At 43.3% G+C, this 21,253-nt stretch overlaps 1 protein-coding gene across 6 annotated transcripts in view; it reads left to right on the forward strand.

Annotated features, from left to right (window-relative positions):
* The window catches only part of SH3PXD2A (SH3 and PX domains 2A), a 467,201-nt gene that overhangs the window by 114,872 nt on the left and 331,076 nt on the right, over positions 1-21,253 (forward strand). For 2 of the 6 annotated variants that reach the window (XM_073596105.1, XM_073596108.1), the window contains exon 1: positions 773-918. The exons of 3 other annotated variants lie outside the window; for them this stretch is intronic. In XM_073596105.1, the coding sequence (XP_073452206.1) occupies positions 880-918 (39 nt within the window). In that variant the 5' untranslated portion in view covers positions 773-879. Of the gene's footprint in view, positions 1-771; positions 919-21,253 lie in introns of those variants that run through there. One more of the 6 variants, XM_073596106.1, reaches the window with a different exon arrangement.

A 21,253-nucleotide genomic window follows, 5' to 3' on the forward strand; every position in this document is an offset into this window, starting at 1 on the left:
TATTATCCCTCTGTGTGGATCCCATGCTTCCCGCCGTGTGGCTATCTTTAAAAATAGACCCTTTTGGTCCTTGTGTGCCTCCTGTGGCTATAAATAGTCCTGTGTTTGGTTGGGCATCATATGAACACTCCTGAATAGCTTTGACCATAGACTCAAGTGACTTTTATGTAATCACAGGAAGGCCTTCATCCTAAGCGGATAACTCATCCCCTGAATAAGCCTAATAGGGTGAAACATGTTGGGATCAACTAATATCATACCGCTATGAAATAAGGACTGTAAGAACTGGGTCAATACTGTATATGCTTTTATATGGACACATTATTTTAGCCTATTGTTTAATAAACGTTGAGTTTTTAAGAAAATTTTTGTTTAACCAATATGTTGCACCTATAAAGTCCCACTGAATTCCATTTCTGTTTGTTAAATTTTAAGTACTGTCCCTGGTGCTGATTTGCAGAAACAAAAAAAATTTACTAAAGTTCAGCTTTAACGTACATAACACTTGGTAAAAAGCTGTCATGCACATCAAGCCTTTAGTTGCACATCATGCTTTGTTTTGGAACCTAAATATCATGTTGAATTCATAATATTTTGGGTGTGGCGGGCGTTTGTTTGTTTTTTCTATTTTGTTTTCTGTTTTGTATACAGTATAATTTAGCTGTCTATTTCTATTGCAAGCTACACCCAGGAAAAGGTGTGTGTTATATTCTGGACTGAAAAGCATGTTAATTGCCCAGGGTATCACTAATTGTGATGTGTGACTTTAACATTCAAGCTAGTACAACCAAACCGGCTTTGGTGGATAAAGAGAGATACAATGTGATTGCTGAGATTTCCCTGAGCAGAACTTCTGGAGCTCCTCTGTTTAGGATTGTAATGGAAGGGGTACACAGAAGAGCAAGAAAGTGGATGAAGGTTAGATGAAACATGATTGGTTAAATAAACATGACTTGTTTCTCTGATAATTATAAAATGTGAAGAGATGAATACGGTATTTTAAACTGAGGCAGCTTTGAGGAGACTTGATCATTGTGTATGTACAATGATGATAAGGAACAAAAATATCTCAAAAACAAACTGTTGTGTTAGACTAAGTAAAGAATTTTAAACTTGTGTCCATTGCTATGTTGCATGTATGCGTTCTTGCAGAGATAGAAAATCATCTTTTTTGGCATTTAAAGTTGAACTTTAGTCAGAAAATTAGGTCACTTCAGGCTGGCCCCTTTTGCAGGTATAAACTGTCTCCTTCTGCTCTGTTCTGCTCTGCACATGCTCTGTTTCTCTCTATTTTTAGGCACTGTATCAAAAATGTAGAGGAAGATCTGCTGACAGCCTAAAGATTTGCTGCTCAGGGGCCCTGGGCTTCAGCAAAATGGCAGCCTCCGGCAAGAAGAATCGGAAACAATGCTGGAGGCACTTTACAGCATGCACTAATAGTAATTTTGGTAGCTTAATTGGAATGTATGTTTCTTGCTAAAAAACATTATTTTTTGTTATGGGTAAAGTTCAGCTTTAAACAATACAAAATTAGGAGGTTTGCTAAAGTTGTTGGAGCTGGAGCAGCAGATGCAGAATTATCCAACTGCATACGACCTGATCCAAAGTCAAACCCTGATTTCTGATTTGTGAGACATGCTTGTCCTCATAAACCTTAGTGTCCTTCTGCTGGATCGTTTACCTTGTTTCTCCCATGAATTTGTTGAATCTGTCACTGCCTATGCCATTATTGACAGGAAGTGATCTCAGGAGCTAACTACTGTGTAAAACATTGTGTACATTAAGCTTGAAAGGAAACTGATCGACTCTGACAATTGCCTTAGTGACTGGCAATGTATTAATCTAGATTATTTTTTACCCTCACATACCCTTTAAAAGGAGATAAATAAGGAATCCACCTTGGCAGAGGCAGTCACAGGTCACCTGAGCTATGACATTTGCCGGCCTGTCAACTGCCTAACCTTACACAGTCAGCCATACCACTGTTTTACAGATGTGCTTTCCATTTGAAACAAGCAAAGCCATATTCCTCTTAATGAATGGGGGCAAAGTGTCAAAAGGAGGAAATATGTCATGTGACTCTGACAGGTCATGTGACAGGGCTCTCCTATCTGCAGTGTTCTGCAAAGAACACTGAAGGACAGTGCAGGCTGCGCACAACTTGCATTTTTTGAATAAAATTTAAAATGCAGTTACCTTGTGAAGTAATTGATGTGGTATCTGTTATCCATGATAAATACATACAGCGTGCCAGATCCAACATTAAAGTGATTGTAAACAATCATATTGTAAAACAAATCATTCAGTTTAAAATAGAAGTGAAAGGCAAAACATTTGTGTGTAGATTTATTTATATATATATATATATATATATATATATATATATATATATATATATATATATATATATATATATATATATATATATAATATATATATGGAGAAACGGAAGCACACTAATCTTCCCAGTGAAAGGCTGTGCATGGGGGTGTCAGGACAAGTGTGAACATTGGAGGAGAGCAGGCTGAGTTTCCAGCACAGCTAGAGAACTGACCACAGTGTGTTCTCCTGCTTAGAGTGGTCAGTTTTTAAAAGGAAAGCAGAGGGACTGACGGGGACACCAGGGATTTCACACAAAGGAAACAATACAAAGAGAACAAGATATTTTTTTCATACAAGTACATGGTACAGCAGGCACATATCAGGAATATGAAATGCTGCGATCACAAACACTTCAAAGACAGCAATTGTCTTTCTCCATGCCTCACACTTTAGCTGGGTGTCAAAGTAAGGGCTCATTCAGAGCACTGCATTACTACAGGGCTTACCACAGTTTGTTATGGGCTTTGATGCATTTCAGTGCCATTGAGGCTGGGTTCACGCTATTGCAAATTGGATGCGGGTTTCCCCGTATCCAGTTCGCATGTCAGGAGATTGTGACCGACTATCTATGGAGCCGGTTCACACATCTCCGAAGCAGCACCAATTCGAACTGCACAGGAGCTTCTGGTCCATTTCAGGTCCGACTTCAGTCAAAAATTCGACTAAAATCGAGCCTGAAAGGGTGAATGGGGATACGTCGAACCCCTGCTGTGAGCCGCTCCATACTTAAAGTGTTACTAAACCCAGAAATATGAAAATAGTTAATCCCCCCCTGCAGTGCCCATGGCTTATAAATCTTCTTTTTACATTAAAATACTGCCACTATATACCTTTTTGGATGATCTGTATACCATGGGTTACATGATAAACTGCACAGTTTCTCCAGTGCTGTGAGTTCAGGTAGGAGGAGATTTCCACTTCAGCCTGTATACATACCCACATGTGTGATGTTAATATCATATGACCTAGCTAGCTCTGAGAACAAGTAAATGTTATCGCCAGCATAAAAGACACAACTGAGCATGTGTAGGTCGGCTACCCTGCCTGTGTTAGCTGGCCTTCCCCAGATAGACAGTGCAGGAGGTGGAGGATCTCTGCATACAAGATGAAACAATCTTTTTACACAATGCAGAGGATTAACCCCTTAAATTCCACAGTGAGTATAACACGCATGCTATACATATACAGACTGTTTATGTGTGAACCCAGCTTTAATGTAAATTATGTAAATGCACTGCAATATGCACTACCACATGCACTGTTTGTTGTGGTGCTACCAGGCTATCATCCTCCTTGGTAACAGATTGTTATCACCTGTGCTTCCTGAAAGAGATAGAGGCCAGGGCTAAGGTATTTACATTTTTCCAGGTGATCTGTTTTTTTTTTTTTTTACAAATAGGTTTTAAAGTGGCTGGCTCTAAAGCCTCAAGGTTTTTTACCTCCATGCATTCTAGTTACATAGTAGGTGAGGTTGAAAAAAGACACAAGTCCATCAAGTCCAACCTATGTGTGTGATTATATGTCAGTATTACATTGTATATCCCTGTATGTTGCGGTCGTTCAGGTGCTTATCTAATAGTTTCTTGAAACTATCAATGCCCCCTGCTGAGACCACTGCCTGTTGAAGTGAATTCCACATCCTTGCCGCTCTTACAGTAAAGAACCCTCTACGTAGTTTAAGGTTAAACCTCTTTTCTTCTAATTTTAATGAGTGGCCACGAGTCTTGTTAGACTCCCTTCTGCAAAAGTTTTATCCCTATTGTGGGGTCACCAGTATGGTATTTGTATATTGAAATCATATCCCCTCTCAAGCGTCTCTTCTCCAGAGAGAATAAGTTCAGTGCTCGCAACCTTTCCTCATAACTAATATCCTCCAGACCGTTTATTAGCTTTGTTGCCCTTCTTTGTACTCGCTCCATTTCCAGTAGATCCTTCCTGAGAACTGGTGCCCAGAACTGGACAGCACACTCTAGGTGCAGCCTGACCAGAGTCTTGTAGAGCGGGAGAATTATCGTTTTTATCTCTGGAGTTGATCCCCTTTTTAATGTATGTCAATATTCTGTTTGCTTTGTTAGCAGCAGCTTGGCATTGCATGCCATTGCTGAGCTCATCTACTAGGACCCCTAGGTCCTTTTCCATCCTAGATTCCCCCAGAGGTTCTCCCCCCAGTATATAGATTGCTTTCATATTTTTGCCACCCAAATGCATTATTTTACATTTCTACATTGAACCTCATTTGCCATGTAGTTGTCCACCCCATTAATTTGTTCAGATCTTTTTGCAAGGTTTCCATATCCTGCGGAGAAGTTATTGCCCTGCTTAGCTTAGTATCATCCGCAAATACAGAGATTGAACTGTTTTTCCCCATCCTCCAGGTCATTTATGAACAAATTAAATAGGATTGGTCCCAGCACAGAACCCTGGGGGACCCCACTACCCACCCCTGACCATTCCGAGTACTCCCCATTTATCACCACCCTCTGAATTCGCCCTTGTTGCCAGTTTTCAATCCATGTACTCACCCTATGGTCCATGCCAACAGACCATATTTTGTACAGTAAACGTTTATGGGGAACTGTGTCAAATGCTTTTGCAAAATCCAGATACTTCACCTCTACGGGCCGTCTAGCTGGCAACTCACCTCCTCATAGAAGGTTAATAGATTGGTTTGGCAAGAACGATTCTTCATGAATCCATGCTGATTACTGCTAATTATATCGTTCTCATTACTAAAATCTTGTATATAGTCCCTTATCCCCTGCAAGAGTTTACATACTATTGACGTTAGGCTAACTGGTCTGTAATTCCCAGGGATGTATTTTGGGCCCTTTTTAAATATTGGTGCTGCATTGGCTTTTCTCCAATCAGCTGGTACCATTCCAATCAGTAGACTGTCAGTAAAAGTTAGGAGCAATGGTCTGGCAATTACTTGACTGAGTTCCCTAAGTACCCTCGGGTGCAAGCCATCTGGTCTCTGTGATTTATTAATGTTAAGTTTCCCAAGTCTAATTTTAATTCTGTCCTCTGTTAACCATGGAGGTTGCTTCCTGTGTTGTGTCATGAGGATAAACACTACAGTTTTGGTTACTGAAGCCCCCGATTCCCTCGTGAAGACTGAGGAGAAATATAAATTCAACCATCTCCCAATCCTTTGTAACCAGATTTCTTTCCTCATTGTTTATGGGGCCAATATGGTCTGTCCTCCCTTTTTTACTGTTTACATACTTAAAGAATTTCTTGGGATTTTTTTTGCTCTCCTCCGCTATGTGTCTTTCATGTTCTATCTTAGCCGTCCTTATTGCACCCTTACATTTCTTGTTGCATTCTTTATAAATTATGAATGTTGATGATGATCCCTCAACCTTGTATTTTTTGAAGGCCTTCTACTTTGCTTTTATATGCATTTTTACATTGGAGTTAAGCCATCCAGGCTCGTTCTTTTAAATTTATTACCAAATGGGATGCATTGGCTAATGATCTTATTTAATATGCTCTTAAAGCAAACCCATCTCTTCTCCGTGTTCTTTGTTCCTAATATTTTATCCCAATTTATGCCTTCTAGCAAGGCTCATAGTTTAGGGAAGTTGGCACTTTTGAAATTCAGTGTCTTTGTATTCCCCTTGTGTTTCCTATTTGGGTGATTTATACTGAAGCCAATTGACCTGTGATCGCTGTTACCTAAATTGCACCATATTTCCACATCCGTGATCAGGTCTATATTGTTGGTAATCAGTAGATCATGCATTACCTTCATGCATAGTAGATTCTATGCATGAAGATAAAAAACCTTCTACTCCAAGAGCCCCTCCCCCCCATTCCTACCTGAGCCCGATCTGATCCAGTGACGTGCACAAGAGCAGCGGCTCTTGCTGCTGTGTCCCTCCTCACTGGGCAGATTGATAGCAGCGACAGCCATTGGCTCCCGCTGCTGTCAATCAAATGGGGGGCAGGGCTGAGTCAACCGTTCCATGTCAATAGATGCTCAGGAGTAAGCACACACGTGTGCCCCCAGGAAAAGTGGCTTACCCTGGGGGCACTCTCTGAAGAGGGGGGCCTGGAGCGCCAGTGGGGGACCCCACAAAAGGAGGATCGGGGCTTCTCTGTCTCTGTGCAAAACCATCGCACAGAGCAAGTAAGTATAACATGTTTGTTATTTTGGTTTATAGAAACCAAAGGTTTATAACCACTTTACGGCTCTTTGTATTGGGGGTAGGGGATAAGGGACGCAGGGAGTTTGCAAAAAAATTGAGCACATTTTTCGCACGGAAGGTCTCCACTTTGGGTCCCGGTTCACACTGGTGTGATGTGGGAAACCCTGTGATTCAGTGAGGGTTCCCGCATTGCACTGGAATCAGCCATACAGTGAGTGTACAGCTTGTATAACAGTGTAAATTTGCTGTCCCTTCAAAATAACCCAACTCACAGCAATTAATGTCTAAACCGCTGGCAACAAAAGTGAGTTCACCCCTAAGTGAAAATGTCCAAATTGGTCCCAAAGTGTCTATATTTTGTGTGGCCACCACTATTTTCCAGCACTGCCTTAACCTTCTTGGGCATGGACCATGGAGTTCACCAGAACTTCACAGGTTGCCACGGGAGTCCTCTTCCACTCCTCCATGAAGACAGCACAGAGCTGGTGGATGTTAGAGACCTTGCGCTCCTCCACCTTCCATTTGAGGATGCCCCACAGATGCTCAATAGGGTTTAGGTCTGTTGATTTTATTGAGTAAACATAATATTTAACCCCAAAATCTTTCTAAGGGAATCTGACATCCTAGGGGCACACCACATGTCTCTCTTGCTACTAATGTTTATATTTCCTTGTCATGTTTTAAGCTTTACTTGGTGGGGGAGAACTTCAAAGGGTTCCCCTCTACCATGTGAAATCTTTACTATACCAGTGTATCACTGCACCTGTCAGACATATTGTGCTTGTTGGTCGAGGGTAGCAAAGTGTTCTTTTTCCTAAATGTCAGTGCACATTTAGGCTGGTTTTACACTGGTGCGACACGACAGCCGTCCTACTTTAGATCCGACTTTGCCCTGCGACATGAAGCCAGCATGCGCCCGACTTTCAATGAACGGGGATCCGACTTGGATCCCCGCCAATGCCCGGCACTGTGTTCGGTATGAATCTTGAGGGGGAACTCCGCGCCAAATTTTAAATAAAAAACCGGCATGGGTTCCCCCCTCCAAGGGCATACCAGGCCCTTGGGTCTGGTATGGACCTTAAGGGGAACCCCCCCTACGCCGAAAAAATGGCGTGGGGGTCCCCCCCAAATCCATACCAGATCCTTATCCGAGCACGCAGCCCGGCCGATCAGGAATGTGGGTGGGGATGAGCGAGCGCCCCCTCCCCTCCTGAACCGTACCAGGCCGCATGCCCTCAACATGGGGGGTGGGTGCTTTGGGACAGGGGGGGCGCCCCACCCACCCCAAAGCACCTTGTCCCCATGTTGATGAGGACAAGGGCCTCTTCCCAACAACCGTGTCCGTTGGTTGTCGGGCGTCTGCGGGCAGGGGGCTTATCGGAATCGGGGAGCCCCCTTTAATAAGGGGGCCCCCAGATCCCGGCCCCCCACCCTTTGTGAATGAGTGTGGGGTACATCGTACCCCTACCCATTCACCGAGGGAAAAAAGTGTCAATGAAAAAACACAGTACACAGGTTTTTAAAGTAATTTATTAGGCAGCTCCAGGGTCTTCTTCCGACTTCGGGGGTCTTCCGACTTCGGGGGCCGTCTTCCGACTCCGGGGGGTTTTCCGACTTTGGGTGTCTCTCCGGCGTCTCCTCCCGGTGTCCTGATCTTCTGCCGGCTCCTCCGCTATCTTCTGCAGCTCTTTTGCTAGCGGTGGCCCAGACTGCCTTCTTGTCTTCTTGTCTTCTTCCCTCTTCCCTTGTCTTCTTCCGATGTTGACACGACACTCTCTCCAGCTGGAATGCTCTCTGAGCGCTCCGCAATGGACTTTTATAGGCGGTGACCCCGCCCCTTATGAGGTCACAGTCCCTGGGCATGCTGGGAACGTGCCGTCATAAGGGACATGGTCACTGGGTGATGTTGACCACGCCCCCTTATGACGGCACGTTCCCAGCATGCCCAGGGACTGTGACCTCATAAGGGGGCGGGGTCACCGCCTATATAAGTCCATTGCGGAGCGCTCAGAGAGCATTCCAGCTGGAGAGAGCGTTGTGTCAACATCGGAAGAAGAGAAGAGGGAAGAAGGCAAGAAGGCAGAAGTCCGGGCCACCGCTAGCAAAAGAGCTGCAGAAGATAGCGGAGGAGCCGGCAGATCAGGACACCGGGAGGAGACGCCGGAGAGACCCCCGAAGTCGGAAGAAGACCCCCGGAGTCAGAAGAAGACCCCCGAAGTCGGAAGAAGACCCCGGAGCTGCCTAATAAATTACTTTAAAAACCTGTGTACAGTGTTTTTTCATTGACACTTTTTTCCCTAGGTGAATGGGTAGGGGTACGATGTACCCCATACTCATTCACAAAGGGTGGGGGGCCGGGATCTGGGGGCCCCCTTATTAAAGGGGGCTCCCGGATTCTGATAAGCCCCCGGCCCGCAGACCCCGACAACCAACGGCCAGGGTTGTCGGGAAGAGGCCCTTGTCCTCATCAACATGGGGACAAGGTGCTTTGGGGTGGGGGGGCCGCAGGGCGCCCCCCTGCCCCAAAGCACCCATCCTCCCATGTTGAGGGCATGCGGCCTGGTACGGTTAAGGGGGGGGGGGGGGCGCTCGCTCGTCCCCACCCCCATTCCTGACCGGCCGGGCTGCGTGCTCAGATAAGGGTCTGGTATGGATCTGGGGGGAGACCCCCACGCCGTTTTTTCGGCGTAGGGGGGTTCCCCTTAAGGTCCATACCAGACCCAAAGGCCTGGTATGCTCTTGGAGGGGGAACCTATGCCGTTTTTTTATTTAAAATTTGGCGCGGAGTTCCCCCTCAAGATCATCTGAGCACATGTCGCATGCCGAAGTCGGATCATGTGAGACGGCGATCCGACTTTGATCCGATTCAATGATAGTCAATGGGCTGAAGCAGGATCAAAGTCGGACCAAAGTAGTACAGGGAGCATTTCTAAAGTCGGAACGACTTTTATTGGACCAGTTAGGATGGCTCCCATAGGGAAACATTGAATTCACACGTCATGCGACATGAGCTCCCAATGTCGGAGCGTTTGTCGGACCAGTGTCAACCCAGCCTGAACCCAGTTGTAAAAAGTTCCAGCACATTAGCAATAATGAGAATATAAAAGGAGGTACTGCTACAAACACAGCCAAAGTAAAGAGAAAATTGCTTCATTGAGAAACAATCATTCACAGCTGGGAAAAATATTATATATAATCTTTTTTTTTTTTTTTTTATAAACTTTAAGCCAGTGAGAACCTTGTAATACTGTAATGTTTTGCCTGGCTGCATTGTTTTCCTAGTCTGGTGAAATTTTTGAGCTTAACAGCTCTCGTACTTTAATAGAATTTATAGCTAGATTAAAGCGGTAGTAATTTGTGGTTCAAGAAGACAGCTGTGAATAAAGGAGTATTAATCAAGGTGTATGTGGCAGTTGGCGATGAAGTGATACTTAGCTGTTTCACCAGAGAGAGAGTGACATTTTAGGAACTGGTGAGTTCTGTCTTAACAATGTTGTCACTGGTGAAAAACCAACAGCAATAGGATAGCTACAGTGACATGGCCCTAACTCCAAAACAAATTATGATCCAACTTCTAATGCAATGCCACCTTAGTGGATGTTTGGTGCTCCTCTGCTTCCAGTAACTATTTGTACCCAGCCCAAAAACACTTTTAGGCCCCTTTCACACTTGTGCGACTTGTCCTGTGACTTGAGACTGCAAAGTCACATGACTAGTTATACCCCATGATTTCCAATGAGTACGGTTCCTATCCGTGCGACTTTAAGTCGCAGCGACATTCGAGTAGTCCCTGCACTACTTTGGTCCAACTTTGATGCAACTTGAGGTCCATAGACCTCAAGATTACACAGGCATTGCTTCAAGTCACGTGACGTTCAGGTTGTACCAGTGTGAAAGGGGTCTTACACCCTTTTACAATGTAATTATAAATGGGTGAATAAGGGTGCCCAATCTTTGTGACCATTGATTTCAATGTGGTGCTTGGAGTCTATGGATGATAGAGTGTCCATGGGCTACAAGAAAATGGCCGCCGTCAATGTGTTTATTAACTGACATGCAAAGTAATGAATACTCCCACAGCGGACATCTCGTCCAGAGTGCCCCAACAGGCATCGGCCAGAGCAGGCATGGGAACGCAAGGCAACCTGGGGGTGGGTTGAAAATAGGGGTGAGCCAAGGTGGACTGGACATAAAGGGACTGTGGGGGAGTGAGTGGATAGAACCAAGCTGTGGGACAGGTGAGAGGAGTGAGGAGCGAGCAGCCAAGGGCTGAGATGTGGGGTGAAAGGTGCGGGAGGTTGAACCAAGTGAATGACCACCAGTGAGGGTTGGGACATGAGGGCCAAGGAAAAAAAGGTGTGATTGAACAAAAGTACCTGTGATGAGAATTATAATTTTAAGCACAGTACAAAAATCTTATACTTGAACATTATTAGGTAATCATCAAAACAAGGATGCATTAACCAAGTGATCAGAGGCCCTGACCGGCTGTTTAATATAGCTACTACAAGACATTTCAGGCCTAGCAGTCCAGGTCTACTTGTTAGCATGACCCTTTCTCTAAGGCTGTAAGACCATAGGTATTAACCACTAGGAGTCCAAAAATTTTGATAATAAAAATAGTTATCAAGTGACATTACAGCAAGTGGTCGGTCATGCATATTCCCCTAAAAAGACTAAAATATAACTTTAGCATCTAAAATGGGTCCTGATACCTCAACCCAGGGGATCCAGATCCTGAGAATATAGTACAATTGGTGAAGCTGTACCATCCCCCCTCAGCATCCTACCAAAACATTTGTCAATATGGTATAACCGATTCAAAAACAAGGAAGCGAGAAATAGAAAAAAAGAGAGAAGGAGAAAGAGAAAAGAAAAGTAGAAAAAGATCAGAATAGAGTAGGTCCCATAAACCCGGGCCTCTCCTCGCAAGGTGGCCCAGATATGGGGATATGCAATCCAGGGGTTACACACTCTCTCAAATCTAGCTTGTTTATCTCTGCGAATGCTGGTCAATTTTTCATTAATCATAATCGAGGATATTTTATGTTTCACCGATGTGACATCAATAACAGGCAATTTCCATGATTATTTTTAATTTTAACTTTACGTTTTTATACAAACTTGCTATATCACATTTCAGTTTATTATTTATAAATAATGATAGATTGTATTTCCTTAACCCTGAAACAGCAGTTTGTATAGTATATTATTGCAATCAGTCAGCCTCCCTGATAAGGATGGGCTCCGGCGTGTTCGCACACTCCACGTGCAGAGCCCGCCAGGAAGTCGGCAAGGCGCTGCGCTAATCATATGCGGTGAGACATTTTCCTGATGTGCGGCTGCAGAGATTGGGAAATGTCTCACTGCCGGTGATTAGAGCAGCGCTGTGCCCACCTCCTGGCGGGCTCTGCATGTGGAGTGTGCGAACATGCCCGAACCCATCGTTACTCCCTGATGAACACCTGCTGGAGTAAATCTAGCTTGATCCAACTAACATCCACTTATTAAGTCATAACTATTCCCAAGAGCCAGTCCTCTTTTTAGTTTTGGGCTAAAGGCCATTGAGAGAAGTACTGGAGCAGGATGTAATAATGTTCCCAGGACAGCTCCCTGCTTGCCCCTCTACCAGCCATGATTTGCCTGCATTGCATAAGGAAGCACAGAGACCCAGTGATGACATCACTAGTTCTAAAAAACTAAAAGGAGTTAAATGATTTGTTAACCCATGTACACAAGTCTAAGCCAGCACACTATGCCATTCGTTTTAAAAAAAGAGCGCTGTAAATACCTAATATCAGCTGTCTCAGGCTGGTCCCATCACTCGCGGCCGCTTTCCAGCTACGATACATGCCTTCTGAGGGAGGGGCCGTGATCTCCCTCTGACGTCAGCTGCGGAGATCACGTGGCCGCTCTGCTCCTCTGCAGAAGCAATGTATCGTAGCTGTAAAGCAGCCGCAAGTCACATGACTGGCCTGAAGACAGCTGATATTAGGTATTTACGGTGCTCGTTTTTAAAACAAATGACACAGTGTGCTATGCCAGCCTCTAATAGAGAGGCTGGATGTAAAAATTTAGCAAAGTTATTTTACAAGAGTAACGGCGGGGGGGGAGCGGAGACAGACACAGAGGGGAATGACAGGCAGGAAGGAGGGGGGAGAGAGGAGAGCGGAGCAGGGCAGCCTATCACAGAGGGAGGCGCTTTGACCACAGTGATCAGGTCGGAGCTGCCCTGGTAATTGTGGTCTGATTAGAGAGGGCATACAGGAAGTGGTAGGTTTAGGGGTTTTTTTTTTAACAGAGGGAGGAGATTACATAGCACAAGCACTGTGCTGTGTAATCTGCTTTAAGGGACCAGAATCTGCATTTTTTTTTTTTGGGGTTAACAAACGCTTCAATAAAAATGGAAAGATTTTATTTAACCACTTTCCACCCGCCCACCATCAAATGATGGCTGGGTGGTGCGGCTCTCGTTCTGGGTGGACATCATATGACGGCCTCCCAGAACGATCACTCTTGCGCGCCCCCAAGGGCACGCAGCGTGGCGATCGCTGCCGCGCTGTGTTGCTAGGACACTGCGTGACCCTGATCTTTGTAAAGAGCCGCAGCTCTTTGGGGCGGCACAGTGGTGTAGTGGGTAGCACTTTCACTTAGCAGTAAGAAGGGTCGCTGGTTCGAATCCCAACCACGACACTACCTGCCTTGAGTTTGCATGTTCTCCCTGTGCCTGCGTGGGTTTCCTCCGGGTACGCCGGTTTCCTCCCACACTCCAAAGACATGCTGGTAGGTTAATTGGATCCTGTCTAAATTGGCCCTAGTATGTATGAATGTGAGTTAGGGACCTTAGATTGTAAGCTCCTTGAGGGTAGGGACTGATGTGAATGTACAATGTATATGTAAAGAGCTGCGTAAATTGATGGCGCTATATAAGTACCTGAAATAAATAAATAAATAAATAACCATGTGATCGGCTGTGTCCAATCAGAGCCGGTCACATGTAAACACGGAGATGCTAGTAATCGGCACTCCTTGCCTCACACTGGCAGAGTGTGAGGAGAGGAGAGCGGATCAGCAGCATCTCCTCACAGGGGACAGCTAGGTATGTAATCAGGGCACTGATCATCAGTGCCTTGATTACAATTAAGTGCCCACCAGTGCCAGCAATGATTGCCCACCACTGCCAGCAATCAGTGCAAACTAGTGCCCACAATTGCCACCAATCTGTGCCAGCAATCAGTGGCCATTAGTGATGCCAGTGCTGCTCATCAATGCTCATCAATGCTCATCACTGCTGCCCATCAGTGCCGCCTATCAGTGCCCATAAGTGCAGCATATTCGTGCCTCCTTATCAGTGCAACCTAATCAGTGACCATGAGTGCAGCCTATCAGTGCCCATCAGTGAAGGAGAAAAATTACTTATTTACAACTTACTGACAGAAACTAAGAAAAAAATATTTTTTTTTCAAAATTTTTGGTCTTTTTTTTTTTTTTTTTAGGAAAAAATAAAAAACCCAGGAGTGATAAAATACCACCAAAATAAAGCTCTATTTGTGTGAAGAAAATGATAACAATTTCACATGGTTACAGTGTAGCATGACTGCACAATTGTCATTCAAAGTGTGACAGCGCTGAAAGCTGAAAAATGGCCTCGGCAGGAAGGGGGTGTAAGTGCCATGTATTGAGGTGGTTAAATATGAATTCAGCGTGTTATTTAGGGGGGAAGGAAGAAGAAGAGAAGGCAAATAGAAGCAGATTAATCAGTTTTAAGCCAAAGTAGCTAGCACCTTTTGATTAATTGCAGAAAAGCTTCATAAGCTTAGACTTCACGCGTGTGAATTTAGTTGCTCAGATAAATCACATGGCTGAAATAACTTACTTGAAAAAGCTCTAGTTTTAATTTCTACATTATCTTATTGGGATCCCCAGATACCCCACTTTATGGGAGGTTCTGTGAAAGTCTGTAACCATCTGGATGCAGTTAGTATGCTAAGATACATACATGATCAGACTGGGGTTTCTTGAGGATACATTTCAAACTACCTACATCAGCTCCCTTTCTATTGAAATTTGAAACAGTCTACTAATTAGCTGTTTGTTCTCTTTTCTTTTCTTATGCTTTATTATTACATGAAAAAACAGGTATTTGCGGATTCACTGTGTAGATGGTAGCATTTTTTTCTCCTTTTTTTGTTGGTGCTGATTTCTTGTATATTTTTGTGTACTTTTTAATTTCAAAATGGGTTTTCAAATTGCTTGGAACGTAATTTGTTATATCTGGATTATAGGCAATATATTGATGATTCTTAAGCTGGCAATACATTGGTCATTTTTTTAAAATTCAACCACGAAAAAAAATGGTCCTGAATTCCCCATCCAAACATTCAGTGTGGAAGCGGGAATCTTCCTCGCTGTCATGTAAATTAAACTGTTATCCTTTAACTCCAAAACTTTGAGCAAAGCCTGGTAATATGTATCTTCTTTATTACAGGTACTTACTGTATATAGTGCAATCAATTTACAAAGGGCTTTACATATATTATACATTCACATCAGTCCATAACCCTTAAGGCGCTTACAATTCAAGGTTCCTTAAACCTAGTACGCACAGGCCAAATGTTGGGCGGCATGGGCTGGTTCAGTAGAAAGTGGCCGACATTAGGCCCATGTGTATGGCAGCCGGTCTGACAGAAGCCAGCCACAACCGAAAAAGGTCTGCCAACCAGCTCCCTGTCAGTGTTTTCAGCCAATGACTGCGGAGTGTTCTGGCGGATGAGCAGTCCCCATTTCAGAACACAATAGCACAGCAGGGGAGATTGCTGTACTAACATCAGATTGTTAGTACAGTGGCTCCAACCTAAGCTGTCAGTTTTTTTTCCTTCAACCTGCTGGGGGTTGAAAGTAGTGTGTTTGAGGCTTAAGGCTCATATATACACATAATAGGGCCAATTTCAACAGGAGCCAGTTAACCTACCAGCATCTCTTTGGCATGCTGGAGGAAACTGGAGTACCTGGAGGAAACTCACGCAGGCACAGGTAAAGCGTGGAAACTTCATGCAGGTAGTGCCGTGGTTAGGATCTAGTGCTGCTATGCGGGAGTGCTATCCACATAGCCACTGTGCTGCCCATCAATATTCAGTTTTACTGCCTGTATGTAGTAAATGATTTGTAAGTTAAAGAAGCTTCTGATGGAAATTGTCATTCTCCACCTTCAAGCCATCATGGGCATTTTGAGACAAATGCTGAATGGGGAGAGGGGGTAATTTGCAGTATCCATTTGGCACTGTTTCAAATTGTCCATGTTTACAGTCACTGGCCACAGGAATAAGACCTGGTTCACACCTATGCATTTTTAATGCATTTTCTGTTTTGCAGAAACACACAACAGTCCATTTAACATGGTTTCCTATGGATGTAGTTCACATCTGTGCATTTTATGGAAAGGGCCAGGGACCCTTTTTCTGGTTCTTAGCTCCATAGACTTCAATTGATAAAAAACATGTATTAAAAAACACAAAATGCACCTGGAATATGCAAACTGCAACCTGCGTAGATGTGAACCAGGTCTAATGCTCCTAAGGCACGTTTTTTTATGCATTTTGCATTTTGCAGAAATTCATGGGAATTTTTTAACATGGGTTCCTATGGAACATATTCACATCAATGCCTTTTTGTACCTCTGCGTTTTTGGAAAGGGTCAGGGACTTTTTTTCATGCAAAATGCAGCAAATGCATGCATGCAAAAAAAAACAACGCAAAACGCGGCAAAAACGCTGCAAAAACGCTGTAAAAACGCTGCTCAAAAACGTGGCAAGCTTTACAAAAAAAACTCCAGAAACGCTCAAAAGCAACACGCATAGATGTGAATCAATCCTTAATGAAGCTTCACTGACGGAGTAGTGCAACAAGTACAGAGTGGGTCACACACAGGCGTAGCCTGTCAAATCGAAAACAAAAGGCAGAGTAGGGTCATACATGACTTATTCACTTCATGATAAACTTTCCCGCACAACTATTTTTACATGTTCTAGATTTACAGATTTATTCAGTTAAGTACTGAAGTTAATTCACCTTTGTTTCTTAATGGTGGACATCTTATAAACTGATATGGACAGCCCATCTGTCAGTATAATAATCCTCAGTGCGCTCCTCAGTAACTTAATGTTAGGTCTAAATGAGAACCCAGCACACATGCCAGAAACACGCCTCAGTCCTGGGATGAAGACTTACAGCTGGAACTTATTCTATTTAAAATGTTCATCCTGCTGACTGCCATACAAAACTCCCACAAGAATATTACAGGATATCTGTTACATGTGCAGCTGTAAACGTCCTTATACTGTAACCGATGAGGTTCCTCTCTGAACTTTTCTTAATCGTGTCCACTTTAGAGATTTAACTCAAAGGACTGATTTCAGACTGACTTAATCATTTTCCCATAAATAAATACTGTCTGCAGAGTTTAACCTCTTCCCGACCGCCTCACGCAGATATACTGCGGCAGAAAGGGCACGTACAGGCAGAATCACGTACCTTGCGGGTAAGAGGTGGCTTGTGGGTGCGCGCGCCCTCCGGGAGCTTCGTGAGCGTGATCGTGGGTCCCGCGGACTCGATGTCCGCGGGGGTACCTGCGATCTTCTCACTGAGAGGAAGAATGGGGAAATGCTAATATGAACAAGCATTTCCCCATTCTGCCTAGTGACACTGTCACTGATCACCGCTCCCTGTAATCAGGAGCGATGATCAGTGTTATGTCACAAACAGCCCCTCCCCCCCATAGTTAGAATCACTACCTAGGACACACTTAACCCCTACAGCACCACCTAGTGGTTAACCCCTTCACTGCCAGTCACATTTACACAGTAATCAATGCATTTTTAATTGCACTGATCACTGTATAAATGTGAATGGTCCCAAAATCGCGCCAAGTGTCAGATCTGTCCGCTATAATGTCGCAGTCACGATAAAAATCGCTAATCGCCGCCATTACTAATAAAAAAAATTATTAACCACTTCAGCCCCGGAAGGATTTACCCCCTTCCTGACCAGAGCACTTTTTACAATTTGGCACTGCGTTGCTTTAACTGCTAATTGCGCGGTCATGCAATGCTGTAACCAAACGAAATTTGCGTCCTTTTCTTCCCACAAATAGAGCTTTCTTTTGATGGTATTTGATCACCTCTGCCGTTTTTATTTTTTGCGCTATACACGGAAAAAGACCGAAAATTTTGAAAAAAAATGATATTTTCTACTTTTTGTTCTAAAAAAAATCCAATAAACTCAATTTTAGTCATACATTTAGGCCAAAATGTATTTGGCCACATGTCTTTGGTAAAAAAAATGTCAATAAGTGTATATTTATTGGTTTGCGCAAAAGTTATAGCGCCTACAAACTAGGGTACATTTTCTGGAATTTACACAGTCTTTAATTTATGACTGCCTATGTCATTTCTTGAGGTGCTAAAATGACAGGGCAGTACAAAACCCCCACAAATGACCCCATTTTGGAAAGTAGACACCCCAAGGAAATTGCTGAGAGGCATGTTGAGCCCATTGAATATTCATTTTTTTTGTCCCAAGTGATTGAATAATGAAAAAAAAAAAAAAAAAAAAAAAAAAAAATTACAAAAAGTTGTCACTAAATGATATATTGCTCACACAGGCCATGGGCATATGTGGAATTGCACCCCAAAATACATTTAGCTGCTTCTCCTGAGTATGGGGATACCACATGTGTGGGACTTTTTGGGAGCCTAGCCGCATACGGGGCCCCGAAAACCAATCACTGCCTTCAGGATTTCTAAGGGCGTACATTTTTGATTTTACTCCTCACTACCTATCACAGTTTTGAAGGCCATAAAATGCCCAGATGGCACAAACCCCCCCCAAATGACCCCATTTTGGAAAGTAGACACCCCAAGCTATTTGCTGAGAGGCATGTTGAGTCCATGGAATATTTTATATTTTGACACAAGTTGCGGGAAAGTGACAATTTATTTTTTTTTTTTTTTTTTTTTTGCACAAAGTTGTCACTAAATGATATATTGCTCACACAGGTCATGGGCATATGTGGAATTGCACCCCAAAATACATTCTGCTGCTTCTCTTGAGTACGGGGATACCACATGTGTGGGACTTTTTAGGAGCCTAGCCGCGTACGGGACCCCGAAAACCAATCACCGCCTTCAGGATTTCTAAGGGTGTACATTTTTGATTTCACTCTTCACTGCCTATCACAGTTTCGGAGGCCATGGAATGCCCAGGTGGCACAAACCCCCCCCAAATGACCCCATTTTGGAAAGTAGACACCCCAAGCTATTTGCTGAGAGGCATGGTGAGTATTTTGCAGCTCTCATTTGTTTTTGAAAATGAAGAAAGACAAAAAAAAAAATTTTTTTTTTCTTTTTTTAATTTTCAAAACTTTGTGACAAAAAGTGAGGTCTGCAAAATACTCACTATACCTCTCAGCAAATAGCTTGGGGTGTCTACTTTCCAAAATGGGGTCATTTGGGGGGGGTTTGTGCCACCTGGGCATTCCATGGCCTCCGAGACTGTGATAGGCAGTGAAGAGTGAAATCAAAAATTTACGCCCTTAGAAAGCCTGAAGGCGGTGCTTGGTTTTCGGGGTCCCATACGTGGCTAGGCTCCCAAAAAGTCTCACACATGTGGTATCCCCGTACTCAGGAGAAGCAACAGAATGTATTTTGGGGTGTAATTTCACATATTCCCATTGCATGTTTGAGCAATATATCATTTAGTGACAACTTTGTGCAAAAAAAAAAAAAATAAATAATAATTTGTCTCTTTCCCGCAACTTGTGTCACAATATAAAATATTCCATGGACTCGACATGCCTCTCAGCAAATAGCTTGGGGTGTCTACTTTCCAAAATGGGGTCATTTGGGGGGGGTTTGAACTGTCCTGGCATTTTATGCACAACATTTAGAAGCTTATGTCACACATCATCCACTCTTCTAACCACTTGAAGACAAAGCCCTTTCTGACACTTTTTGATTACATGAAAAAATTATTTTTTTTTGCAAGAAAATTACTTTGAACCCCCACACATTATATATTTTTTTAAAGCAAATGCCCTACAGATTAAAATGGTGGGTGTTTAATTTTTTTTTTTCACACAGTATTTGCGCAGCGATTTTTCAAACGCATTTTTTGGGGAAAAAACACACTTTTTTACATTTTAATGCACTAAAACACACTATATTGCCCAAATGTTTGATGAAATAAAAAAGATGATCTTAGGCCGAGTACATGGATACCAAACATGACATGCTTTACAATTGCGCACAAACGTGCAGTGACAACAAAATAAATACATTTTTAAAAGCCTTTAAAAGCCTTTACAGGTTACCACTTTAGATTTACAGAGGAGGTCTACTGCTAAAATTACTGCCCTCGATCTGACCGTCGCGGTGATACCTCACATGCATGGTGCAATTGCTGTTTACATTTGATGCCAGACCGACGCTTGTGTTCGCCTTAGCGCGAGAGCAGGGGGGACAGGGGTGCTTTTTTTTTTTTTTTTTTTTTTTCTTTATTATTTTTTTGCTTTTTTATCTTATTTTAAAACTGTTCCTTTCATTTTTTTTTTTTTTTAATCATTTTTATTGTTATCTCAGGGAATGTAAATATCCCCTATGACAGCAATAGGTAGTGACAGGTACTCTTTTTTGAAAAAATTGGGGTCTATTAGACCCTAGATTTCTCCTCTGCCCTCAAAGCATCTGACCACACCAAGATAGGTATGATAAAATGCTTTCCCAATTTCCCAATGGCGCTATTTACATCCGGCGAAATCTAAGTCATAAAATGCTCGTAGCTTCCGGTTTCTTAGGCCATAGAGATGTTTGGAGCCACTCTGGTCTCTGATCAGCTCTATGGTCAGCTGGCTGAATCACCGGCTGCATTCTCAGGTTCCCTGTTGAGACAGGAGAGCCAGAGAAAAACACGGAAGACGGTGGGGGGGGGGGCATTCTCTCCCACTGCTTGTAAAAGCAGTCTAGAGGCTAATTAGCCGCTAGGATTGCTTCTACATGAAAGCCGACCGCTGGCTGAAAAGAATGATACCAAGATGATACCTAAACCTGCAGGCATCATTCTGGTATAACCACTCAAAGTCGTGAATGCTGTACCTGAAGACAAAAAAATGGTTAACAATAAAGCACAGTAAACGGTAAAGTATAAATAATTACATACCTGAAAAACAAACATGATAAAACATAATAACAATAAAACATTGCAGAATAGAATACAGTAAAAAAGAGCAGAACAATAGAGAGAGAATAAAGAGAGAGAGAACAATAAAACGACAACTATTATTTTTTATTTTATATTTTTGTTTGTGGTTTTTTTTTTTTTTTTTTTTTTTTTACACTTTTTTTGTAACTGTAACTTTTATAACTGTAACTGGTTCCAGGTTCGGGTCTCTCAAAATGCGATGGCATCTTGGGAGACCCTGTGAAAGTGTGCCTAGTCTGTGGAATGCTGTACCCTACGCTAATACTCAGCTAGTGAATGGTAGCGTTCAAAACATTCACCAATGCAAAGACCAGGATTGTCAGGACAGGAGGGACAATAATAGCGGGTGTCACGCCTATATCCGCGCTTGCTGCAGACACAACATCTTTTTTGGGGGGGTTCGTTGGGTAGGGGTACTCGGGAGGACATAAAAATGCCTCTCATGCAGCCGACTGCATTTGGTTGGG

The sequence above is a fragment of the Aquarana catesbeiana genome, linkage group LG08 (assembly GCF_042186555.1).
Source record: "Aquarana catesbeiana isolate 2022-GZ linkage group LG08, ASM4218655v1, whole genome shotgun sequence".
Lineage (NCBI taxonomy): Eukaryota > Metazoa > Chordata > Amphibia > Anura > Ranidae > Aquarana > Aquarana catesbeiana.